At 34.4% G+C, this 12,829-nt stretch overlaps 2 protein-coding genes across 2 annotated transcripts; both read right to left on the bottom strand.

Annotated features, from left to right (window-relative positions):
• Positions 1–213: 213 nt before the first annotated feature.
• Positions 214–2,254, bottom strand: LOC149408688 (MORN repeat-containing protein 4 homolog). Its single transcript, XM_089650518.1, has 3 exons — positions 2,061–2,254; positions 790–899; positions 214–368 (listed from the first exon to the last, which is right to left on the bottom strand). The coding sequence occupies exons 1-3, from the start codon at positions 2,252–2,254 to the stop codon at positions 214–216; spliced, it is 459 nt and encodes a 152-aa protein (XP_089506644.1).
• Positions 2,255–4,537: 2,283 nt separating this feature from the next.
• LOC149408687 (periodic tryptophan protein 2 homolog) lies at positions 4,538–7,481 on the bottom strand. The gene is made up of 5 exons (XM_089650517.1): positions 7,392–7,481; positions 7,137–7,280; positions 5,790–6,042; positions 4,888–5,107; positions 4,538–4,709 (listed from the first exon to the last, which is right to left on the bottom strand). Exons 1-5 carry the CDS (start codon positions 7,395–7,397, stop codon positions 4,538–4,540), a joined length of 795 nt encoding a protein of 264 aa, XP_089506643.1. The 5' UTR covers positions 7,398–7,481.
• Between the last annotated feature and the right edge of the window lie 5,348 nt (positions 7,482–12,829).

The following is a 12,829-nucleotide window of genomic DNA, read 5'->3' as shown; positions in this document are numbered from 1 at the left end:
CCCTGGCAAGGTAAGCCTGGTGATACTATTACGAAATTTTAATGTAACAGACCATGGTATAAGTTCGTTAACAATACAATAGTTAATTAATATTTTTGTTTTGTATCTTAAATTGGGTATACTTTTTGTGAACAGACGAACAATTTATAACTACCTTATATAAGTTAGGAATGATTTACGAATCCCAGATATAAATAATACGATGTTTGTTTGTTAAATAGGTTGGCATTGCGCTCTGGCCATGTATGCTACTTTCTGTGCACGCTGAATTATTTCTGCACATCGTTTCTTTCTCATGAGTCGACAGTCTTGGAAGAAACCTTCGTTTCTAGGGAATCCATTGCTTCCGTCACTGAATGTGACTATGCCTGCAATCCAAAAGATTTAATGTGTTAATTTAGACCTTAACAATCATTTTTATAACAATAATTTGATACCTGGCTTTGCCGGAGTTTTAAAACCTACTTTTTCATAATACTTTCTTACTGCACAGTGAAAAAATATTGAATAATAATATAAAATATAATGTCTCATCTTATTTTTTATTTAAACGGTTATTTCTCAGCTACACAGCTTATATTGGGATTGAATGATCTTGCGGGCTGAAAGTTCCTAATGAACCTTAGAAATTATCACAGCAAAAACACTATGCAAATTTCAGACAGATAGATTATAATATCCTTTATAGATAAGTAAATTATTATCAATTTGGACATCAATGTCAGATTTAAATGTGGATTAATTTTCAAGGATTAACTATCAGATTTAAAATAAGAAAGACAATATTACCAAGACCCCAAATCCTCCCTCCTCTGAATTCCCCTTCGTACTTCATTCCATCTGCTCTCCAAAACACCCCGTGGCCGTGGAACCACCCCTGCATGAACTCGCCTTCAAATCTAATCAAACAAACACAACATGATTACAATCAGCTGGTGGTTGGGCCAATTATTAATAGTGTCACATTTCCCCTCAAACTCTATTGTCACTGACTGTTTGCCTTTATTTGGAACAACAATACGTGACCGCACCAGGACTAAATAAAGTCCTTGAGTCGTTTTCCAACATAAAGTCTTCCAAGAAAGTCTAGAATTTTAATAAAATGGCATTAAAATTTTACGTTACTGTGGCAACACTGAGTAACACCGATTTGGAAAAAATTTTAGAACATTCAGTGTGAGGTTATGCTTGACTCCAGAATTTGATAATTGACATTTACAGGAAAATTATCATAATTTTTTTTTTTTTGCTAATGCTGTGTGTTTCTTCCACTCAATTTAATTAATTTATATTGAACTTCGGAATGCCGAGCTCCTGTCAACTAATCCATATGGATACGCCAGCGCTCAAGGGATACAATTTTTTTATCCAATGGGTACTTTTGGCGCTTGAGAAGTTAAACATCTTAAAATTGCTTCATTGATAAATTCATTATGTACCTACATCAAAAAAAAACTTCCATGCAATGGCCATTCTACACGCTAATATAAAACAATGAGGTAGTTAGAATATGATGTAGGATTATTTCCTTTTAGAAAGTGGCACTAATTTCTAAACCCCGTTTTACGTTGATGTGAAAAATATTCACTTGGACCGTAGTTCTTTTTTAAAGTTACAAGTGCTGTTGGCTGTTCAACACACTTCGTTAGTATGACAGAAGTAAAAGTTCCCATAGCCGTTCCGTACAACGAGCACATAAACCAAAAAAAAGTGTGGGACGCGGACTAGCATCACCAGATCCAACTTCGGGTAGGTGGATTTATTAACCTAAACTTCCCATCTCGATAACACGAAATTTATTTACAGTCAACTCCTTTAAACTACCACTGGCAGGTTCCTGCTTTTTGACATACCTTAATACTAAGGTTTAAGAATCATAATATGAAACAGAAACATTGACATAACGAAAATATGCACACACAGTAAAACAATCTGATAACAAAAGCAGTTGTGATCTGTTAACAAGTCATCAATAACGAATAATTATTGTATGAAAAACAAATGTGAAATCTACGCAAGTTTAAGGGCAGTTTATTAGTACGAGAAACTTTAAAACTTACTTGGCACCATCGGGGAATGTCATAACACCCAAGCCGGAAGACAGTCCATTAGTAAAGGCTCCGTCGTACCTAGTACCGTCTGGCAACACCAGGTGTCCCATCCCGTGCTTCTGTCCTCGGGAGTTCCATTCCCCGATATAGCGAGTCGTATCCTCGTATTTATAGGCCCCTGTCTTTGCCACTCCTGGATCCATCACTGCCAAACAGATTTATATACATAAACACGTCACTATTCAACTATCTCAACCGTTTGGAGCCAGTGAGACTACGGCATATGCAATTGGCGTATTTTGTGAGGTGGAAGGTAGTGGGGAAGGGAAGGTGATGGGGAAGAAGAAGGTTGGGAAGTACCTACCTGGCTATTCAGACCTGGTCACCAAACAAAGCTATTTGAAGCAACATTTTAATTCTGAACGGTGGTTTTACATATTTTAAATATAGTAAAAATATATTATTTTTAATTGATAAATTGTAAAATGAAAAAAAGTAATCAAAGAAAATTTACTTGCGACCTCCGAATTCGTAGCCGAGGATTGTAACCACTCGGCCACGGAAGCCGTTAGATAAATGTAAGTATGAAGTGAACGTCTTCACTAATCAGAAGTTTACACTAACAATCAATTGAAGATTATTAGTTAATATGAGCTACTACCTAGTACCGTCTGATTTTTATCTTTTTAATAAAGTAAATTAATGTAACAACACACACCACAATAAATTTATGAAAAAATCTTCAGAATGTATTTTATTTCACCATCTGAATGCTTATAACTATTCAATTTTAAATATTTGCAAAGAAAGTTAATGAAAATTTTCCATACCTTCAACCATTTTGGATGTTTGTAGGTTAGCTGCACAAATGACAGTGGATATTCATCGATACAAACATTGAAGTGTTTTTCTAAGGTTTCCCAGCGGACAGCCTTGTAATCGAATTAAGTACACAGACTTAGCCCATGTAAACTTCATCACCCTACTTTAAATAATGCTACTAATTGGAAACATTCATATAACTATCTAGAATATTGCTTTTTATGTGGATATCATTAGTTATGTATTAGACAAGGATGGGTTGTTTCACAGAATTTGAAAAATTCATCAAATTTATAAGTTTCCTATTTACGTTCTGTTTTTATCGAAGTCAATTTTGTCAATGTTTAATTAATTATTTATCACATAAAATATTAACTGAATCGGAATTGTATAACTCACTATAATTATGAATAATATTAAAATCTTCAATCTGTAAAATTCACTCGCCATAACAGAGGCATCCATCACATGGCGGTTGAAATAATATTCAAAATGTATCATCCAATGCAAATTTTCTTTGAAATAAAAATAAATAAAAAACGGCGTAACAACCGCCCCATGACTTGTATTTTAACATTGAAATTTGATGAATTTTCCAATTCTGTGAAACAATTCGTTTTTAGTGTTATCTATGGGTTGTCTCGCAAATTTTTTTAAATAATCAACATCTAATAATTTCCAATGGTATTTACCTCTCAATCCCTGCATTATAGACAGCTTTTGGTTCTTCGTACGCAAAGATTTTTACAAGACTGTTACGCAACCTACCAATATATGCTACTCTTTAAAGCTGGTTTCTTTACACGGCACTGCCTGAATTATACTGAACTTGATCATTCTTTAAGTGCAGTCATGGAATTAATACAATGTCAAGGGACTCTAGCGACGAAGACAATAATATTGTTCGTCTTCATACATATTTACAAGCATAAAAAACGATATAAAGATGATTTAAGGTTCATCCAAACAACGAAATAAATGTTAATTGGAGGACATTTGTCGCCACCAAGGAACTACATGAGAATGATGTCAAATTGACTTTTCTTTCGAACCTCAATCCACAACATGTATTCTGGTAAATTATAGTTATATAAACATGGATATTTTCCTACCTCCAGAATGAATTTAACATTCAAATCGTGTTCGAACATCATCTCTGACAAACGAGTAGTAGATGCGAATGCAAGACGTGTAGTGTGCTACCAGTACTATCAGCAGCGTGCAAGTGACGTCAAACCAATAGTCAATGCGTAACATTGTGTGCGAACACTAGCAAAATAGTATGAAGGACACTCACGAGCAGCATGTATGCTACACGACAAACTCGAGTCGCTTGTAAGTATCTCCTTGTATGAATGGCCTTATTGTTACCAATGCCATCTATAAGTAACCTCTTAAACTACTATCTAAGATATCACACCTAGTATTTTATATTTAAGAATATTCTCAGAGGAGCAAATTCCCTTCAATAAAGCTCACCCAGGTTGTACCTGGATATAATTATGGTAAAAAAATTTAAAATAAAAACACAACAGGTTAATAAAATTAATAAAAATACTAGATAGAGATTGAGAAGTAAAAAAATATATAATTTATGTTTAGTTTTTTACACAATACATAATGCCTTTTCATATATTTTTTTAATTAAGATGCAAGTAGCCTATTCAAGTAGATTCTTCATCAACATCATCTTCTTCACTCTCCGAATCAGCAGTTCCTCTTCCACTAGATTCACTTCCCGAATGGTGCTCATCTACTTCCATTTGTTCTTCATTCTGTCGATTGCGTTTCCCGAGATCCTGAATGTATTGCATTGTATACTTGTTAAAATCGCAGCTGTAAAAAAAAAGACAAATTTGTAATTAAGATCTGGGGTTCAAATGTCAATTTCACCAGTTTCACAATTTCAGAAAAATGAACATTTGATGCCTCCATTCGACAGACAAGCATTCAATCATCGAGTCAGCAAGTAATAACAAAATATTATCTGTTTAATTGTGCGGGAAGAACTCACATTTCAGACAGCTGTTGATATTTTCTAGAAAGTGTTTTTTCTAAAGCCAGAAGTGTGGGCATAGCGAACATTCCCTGCAGACGAGAATTGTGTATTGTTGTCGCATAGCTGATCCAATGCAGGTATAACTCTATGTGGCGGCTGTCCTCAAACAAAGTGGAAATCGCTTTGAGAAGCCGGTGCAAGTATTCATCGGGAAGACTTGCAATAGTAAGCTGGACTGAAATAAATTAAAAAAACTAATAAATAAACAATAATTAATTTATTTGTATTAAAAACTAAATCGGTTGCAAGTTCGATGTTACAACAAGGTGTCTGCGGGAAAAGTTGAATTGTTTATATGGGAAAATAAATAATCTTCTACAGAAAAATATTATGGGAAAAAAAGTTGGAATTTAAAAAAACTTATTTATACATTTTACTTGTACCATCATGTAAAATAATCACCTACCGAAGTCAGCGCACTTTACCCCTGGACACCCTGTATAATAATTTAGTGATATTCCATTTATAGATGGTTTTTAAGAAACAAACAGGAAAGATCTGTTCCAGAGCATGGAAAATACTAAGTAATGTGAAACAGTGTAATTTTATTTATGTAACCCTTTGCTTGTCCTTAATTACTATTGATTTATCTGCCACCAATTCATAATTAATAATTAATGAAGAATTTGACGTTTTTAGATTGTGTTACAAAGAATTCGGATATAATAAATCAGATTTAAACATTTTTAAATATTTTAAAATGTCGAGTTAGACTCGACATAAGAGTAGACGGAAGTGACAGCGACAGCACTATGTAATTCTACTATTGTTACTGATTTATTGTAATGATTCGATTTATTTTGGGATGGTTTGCAGCCATAGGTATACAAAAGTATTAACTGTTTGTGCAAACTTACTATCACTGATAGATACTCGTTCAACAGCCTCCTGAATGATTTTCATCTCATTCAGCTGCAGAGCGGCCATCAAGGCCTCCGTCCACTCCTGCTTATTGAGGGCCTCCTTCACCATCTGAGGAGTGGCATTGAGCTGAAGTTCAAACGGCTGGAACACTCCACCTGTGTTCAGGGAATACTGCATCAATCCTTCTGTTGTAGCCACTGAGAAGCTCTGACCAGTGGGAGAGAATTGTACACAGAATACTCGCACCTGAAAGGATTAAATTAAAAATAGTATAATTTACATTGCTATAAAATTAAATTTATAAGGCTGATATCGTGCAGAACAGAACTAAGAAATAAGCAGGGATTTCAATTAGGGAGGCGGGTATGGGTACCGCCGCTCCGGAACCATTTATTGGATAACCGACACATCTGTCATAGGTCACCTCAAGCAGTTCGTTTGGTGACTTAACAGGGCTTGCCGGGTTCATGGGATGAGGTTTATCCGGATCTTGGCGAGCGACGCGTCTGTCCACCAAACGCATGGTGGGCCAGATCAGGAGACTGGTTGAGGGAGAACTTTTGACCACTCCAACAGGGCTTTTTCGGAACAACGCATTCATGAATTTGTAGCAGAAGAATCCAGATTAATTCATTAATAATAAGCAGCTCGACGCTACTTAGGTACGTACTTGCTACTTAGGTACGTACTCGCAGTCGAAATCAAAACAGAGCAACCTACGTACTACAAGCACCTACTTGTCTAACGACGACAATAATATCGCAAGTCGGTCTTTCACATTATGAGAACTCGCCAGAAGGTTCAAGTCTGCCGCCTAGGCATAATTGCCACGCCGCCGAAACTTCGGGAAAGGGCCAGACCGAGCGAGTGGCCTCGATTTAGTTGCCATTTAACTACCTGCTGTTGCCACCAGCCGAACAATATAAATAAGCCCGACGCAGCGAGCATAATTATTAGTATTCAGTATTTACTATCGTCAACAGCTGCTACCTACGAGTACTACGACCTAGTTTCGCGAACATTCCATAGTATTTGTGCATAAATAAACGTGAAATATTGTGAGTGTAAATCAGCTTTCAACTTATAAATAAACACTATACCTGAGTTGGAGAGATCTTTCATTTATACACCACGATAACCACAAATTCATATGTCTGTCACTCCTGGACACACTCCTTCTCCTTCTTTTACTAAAAATACCCTCCACACAGCATCCTAAAGATGACATAGGCCCCGAGGATAATTATTTTCCTCAGGGCCTCCTATGTGGAGCTAATGTAACAAAAAAGAAAATGGCATCTAAAAGAGCCTGATTGATTCTATAATATTATTTAACAAACCTCTGGTTTAAAGTTTCTATCGGCCATGTCGCCTTGCTTCACCCCTGGTAACCTTAGTTTAACATCGCCTCCTTCTAATTCACTCCTTTTCTCCACAAGCATCAGATTTCCAAATTCCGTCAGGTTGCGCCGACTCACAAAATCCTGAAAATATTCAATATTAATTTCTAAATAAAAACATTACATGGATGTAGGTTATAACATGTTATGTTAATGTGAATTTACGGAATTTGTAAAAATAAACTGTATACTTACGCCCATTGCATCTAATGATTTGTTTAATGTGATTTGGAATTTCTTTAAAAGTACTGATTCGTTAATACTGTAAATGCAGATATTCTTGGATTGTCCTCCGGCTAAAACACATTTCCCGTCAGCCGAATAACATAGAGATGTGTCCAAATGGACAAAATTCAATTGTATCAATGTCCAAATGGACAAAGTTCAATTGTATCAATGTCCAAATGGACAAAGTTCCAATGGATGAATGTCCAAATGGACAAAGTTCAATTGTATCAATGTCCAAATGGACAAAGTTCAATTGTATCAATGTCCAAATGGACAAATTTCAATTGTATCAATGTCCAAATGGACAAAGTTCATTTGTATCAATGTCCAAATGGACAAAGTTCCAATGGATGAATGTCCAAATGGACAAAATTCAATTGTATCAATGTCCAAATGGACAAAGTTCAATTATATCAATGTCCAAATGGACAAAATTCAATTGAATCAATGTCCAAATGGACAAAGTTCAATTGTATCAATGTCCAAATGGACAAAGTTCAATTGTATCAATGTCCAAATGGACAAAGTTCAATTGTATCAATGTCCAAATGGACAAAGTTCCAATGAATGAAGGTCTAAATGGACAAAGTTCAATTGTATCAATGTCCAAATGGACAAAGTTCAATTATATCAATGTCCAAATGGACAAAATTCAATTATATCAATGTCCAAATGGACAAATTTCAATTGTATCAATGTCCAAATGGACAAAGTTCAATTGTATCAATGTCCAAATGGACAAAGTTCAAATGGATCAATAACCGAATGGATAAAGTTCAAATGGATGAATGTCCAAATGGACAAAGTTCAATTGTATCAATGTCCAAATGGACAAAGTTCAATTGTATCAATGTCCAAATGGACAAAGTTCAATTGTATCAATGTCCAAATGGACAAAGTTCCAATGGATGAATGTCCAAATGGACAAAGTTCAATTGTATCAATGTCCAAATCGACAAAGTTTAATTGTATCAATGTCCAAATGGACAAAGTTCAATTGTATCAATGTCCAAATGGACAAAGTTCAATTGTATCAATGTCCAAATGGACAAAGTTCAATTGTATCAATGTCCAAATGGACAAAGTTCAATTGTATCAATGTCCAAATGGACAAAGTTCCAATGGATGAATGTCCAAATGGACAAAGTTCAATTGTATCAGTGTCCAAATCGACAAAGTTTAATTGTATCAATGTCCAAATGGACAAAGTTCAATTGTATCAATGTCCAAATGGACAAAGTTCAATTGTATCAATGTCCAAATGGACAAAGTTCAATTGTATCAATGTCCAAATGGACAAAGTTCAATTGTATCAATGTCCAAATGGACAAAGTTCAATTGTATCAATGTCCAAATGGACAAAGTTCCAATTAATGAAGGTCTAAATGGACAAAGTTCAATTGCATCAATGTCCAAATGGACAAAGTTCAATTGTTTCAATGTCCAAATGAGCAAATTTCAATTGTATCAATGTCAAATTTTGGACAAAATTCAATTGTATCAATGTCCAAAGACAAAGTTCCAATGAATGAATGTCCAAATGGACAAAATTCAATTGTATCAATGTCCAAATCGACAAAGTTCAATTGTATCAATGTCCAAATGGACAAAGTTCAATTGTATTAATGTCCAAATGGACAAAGTTCCAATGAATGAAGGTCTAAATGGACAAAGTTCAATTGTATCAATGTCCAAATGGACAAAGTTCAATTGTTTCAATGTCCAAATGGACAAAGTTCCAATGAATGAAGGTCTAAATGGACAAAGTTCAATTAAATCAATGTCCAAATGGACAAAGTTCAATTGTATCAATGTCCAAATGGACAAAGTTCAATTGTATCAATGTCCAAATGGACATATTGATACAATTGAATTTTGTCCATTTGGACATTGATACAATTGAACTTTGTCCATTTAGACCTTCATTCATTGGAACTTTGTCCATTTGGACAATGATACAATTGAACTTTGTCCATTTGGACATTGATACAATTGAACTTTGTCCATTTGGACATTCATTCATTGGAACTTTGTCCATTTGGACATTGATTCCATTTGGACATTGATTCATTGGAACATTGTCCATTTTGATACAATTTAACTTTGTCCATTTGGACATTGATACAATTGAACTTTGTCTATTTAGACCTTTATTCATTGGAATTTTGTCGATTTGGACATTGATACAATTGAACTTTGTCCATTTGGACATTGATACAATTGAATTTTGTCCATTTGGATATTCATTCATTGGAACTTTGTCCATTTGGACATTGATACAATTGAACTTTGTCCATTTGGACATTGATTCATTGGAACATTGTCCATTCGGACATTGATACAATTTTACTTTGTCCATTTGGACATTGATACAATTGAACTTTGTCTATTTAGACCTTCATTCATTGGAACTTTGTCGATTTGGACATTGATACAATTGAACTTTGTCCATTTGGACATTGATTCAATTGAATTTTGTCCATTTGGACATTCATTCATTGGAACTTTGTCCATTTGGACATTGATGCAATTGAACTTTGTCCATTTGGACATTGATACAATTGAACTTTGTCCATTTGGCAATTGATTCAATTTAACTTTGTCCATTTGGACATGATCTTTCAACTGTCAAAAAAACAAAATGGCATTTGATGACAAAGTTACATTTGAATTTCTCTGAAACAACCCGCCTTAAATCTTTTAGAAGTGAGCACTTCTTCCATGGGAACCTTATGTGCGGTTTTAATTAATACTCACTGCTAAAATGGAAAGTCTCCAATTAGCCTCCATAAAAAAGATGGTTTTTCTAAAAATACAACTTTATGGAGATTTTGTGACTGAGTTCGATTTGGATAACGATTCTTATCACTATTCCAATATTTCAGCCAGTTTGGTCCCATAGAACCTGAAAAAACTGCTTCTAAAGTTCGAACCCAAGTCTGAAATTAGCGTCCATAAAAATCATGATTTTTCTAAAAATACAACTTTATGGAGATTTTGTAACTGAGTTCGATTTGGATATCGATTCTTATCACTATTCAAAAAATTCAGCCATTTTGGTCGCATAGAACCTGAGAAAACTGCTTCTAAAGTTCGAACCCAAGTCTGAAATTAGAGTCAGTAAAAATCATGATTTTTCTAAAAATACAATTTTATGGAGATTTTGTGACTGATTTCGATTTGTACCATGCTTCTTATCACTTTTCCTAAATTTCAGCCAATTTGGTCCCATAGAACCTGAGAAAACTGCTTCCAAAGTTCGAACCCAAGTCTGAAATTAGCGTCCAAAAAAATTAAAAATTTTCTAAAAATACAACTTTATGGAGATTTTGTGACTGAATTCAATTTGGTTAGCGATTCTTATCAATATTAGAAAATTTCAGCCAGTTTGGTCCCATAGAACCTGAGAAAACTGCTTCCCAAGTTCGAAGATTTTGTGACTGAGTTCGATTTGGTTAACGATTCTTATCACTATTCCAATATTTCAGCCCGTTTGGTCCCTTAAAACCTGAGAAAACTGCTTGCAAAGTTCGAACCCAAGTCTGAAATTTGCGTCACTAAAAATCATAATTTTTCTAAAAATACATTTTTATGGAGATTTTATGACTGATTTCGATTTGTACCATGCTTCTAATAACTTTTCCTTAATTTCAGCCAATTTGGTCCCATAGAACCTGAGAAAACTGCTTACAAAGTTGGAACCCAAGGCTGGAATTAGGCTCCATAAAAAAGATGGTTTTTCTAAAAAGTTAACTTTATGAAGATTTTGTGACTGAGTTCGATTTGGATAACGATTCTTATCACTATTCCAATATTTCAGCCCGTTTGGTCCCTTAAAACCTGAGAAAACTGCTTGCAAAGTTCGAACCCAAGTCTGAAATTTGCGTCACTGAAAATCATAATTTTTCTAAAAATACAACTTTATGGAGATTTTGTGAATGATTTCGATTTGTACCATGCTTCTTATCCTTTTTCCTAAATTTCAGCCAATTTGGTCCATAGAACCTGACAAAACTGCTTCAAAAGTTCGAACCCAAGTCTGAAATTAGCGTCCATCAAAATAATAATTTTTCTTAAAATAAAATTTTATGGAGATTTTGTGACTGAATTCAATTTGGTTAGCGATTCTTATCAATATTAGAAAATTTCAGCCAGTTTGGTCCCATAGAACCTGAGAAAACTGCTTCCCAAGTTTGAACCCAAGGCTGAAATTAGGCTCCATAAAAAAGATGGTTTTTCTTAAAATTAAACTTTATGAAGATTTTGTGACTGAGTTCGATTTGGTTAACGATTCTTATCACTATTCCATTATTTCAGCCAGTTTGGTCGCATAGAACCTGAGAAAACTGCTTCTAAATTTCGAACCCAAGTCTGAAATTAGCGTCCATAAAAATCATAATTTTTCTAAAAATACAACTTTATGGAGATTTGTAACTGATTTCGATTTGTACCATGCTTCTTATCGCTTTTCCTTAATTTCAGCCAATTTAGTCCCATACAACCTGAGAAAACTGCTTACAAAGTTCGAACCCAAGGCTGAAATAAGGCTCCATAAAAAGGATGGTTTTTCTAAAAAGACAACTTTATGAGAATTTTTGACTGAGTTCGATTTGGATAACGATTCTTATCACTATTCCAATATTTCAGCCCGTTTGGTCCCTTAAAACCTGAGAAAACTGCTTGCAAAGTTCGAACCCAAGTCTGAAATTTGCGTCACTAAAAATCATAATTTTTCTAAAAATACATTTTTATGGAGATTTTATGACTGATTTCGATTTGTACCATGCTTCTAATAACTTTTCCTAAATTTCAGCCAATTTGGTCCATAGAACCTGACAAAACTGCTTCAAAAGTTCGAACCCAAGTCTGAAATTAGCGTCCATCAAAATAATAATTTTTCTTAAAATAAAATTTTATGGAGATTTTGTGACTGAATTCAATTTGGTTAGCGATTCTTATGACTATTTCGAAATTTCAGCCAGTTTGGTCACATAGAACCTGGGAAAACTGCTTCTAAAGTTCGAACCCAAGTTTGAAATTAGCGTCAGTAAAAATCATAATTTTTCTAAAAATACAACTTTATGGAGATTTTGTGAATGATTTCGATTTGTACCATGCTTCTTATCACTTTTCCTAAATTTCAGCCAATTTGGTCCATAGAACCTGAGAAAACTGCTTCAAAAGTTCGAACCCAAGTCTGAAATTAGCGTCCATCAAAATAATAATTTTTCTTAAAATAAAATTTTATGGAGATTTTGTGACTGAATTCAATTTGGTTAGCGATTCTTATGACTATTTCGAAATTTCAGCCAGTTTGGTCACATAGAACCTGGGAAAACTGCTTCTAAAGTTCGAACCCAAGTTTGAAATTAGCGTCAGTAAAAATCATAATTTTTCTAAAAATA

Source organism: Hesperophylax consimilis, unplaced genomic scaffold, assembly GCF_061612785.1.
Source record: "Hesperophylax consimilis isolate HC1 unplaced genomic scaffold, BYU_Hcon_1.0 scaffold_106, whole genome shotgun sequence".
NCBI classification, from domain to species: Eukaryota; Metazoa; Arthropoda; class Insecta; order Trichoptera; family Limnephilidae; genus Hesperophylax; species Hesperophylax consimilis.
The sequence above is the reverse complement of the archived record's forward strand: the minus strand, read 5'-3'. Positions and strand labels throughout refer to the sequence as shown.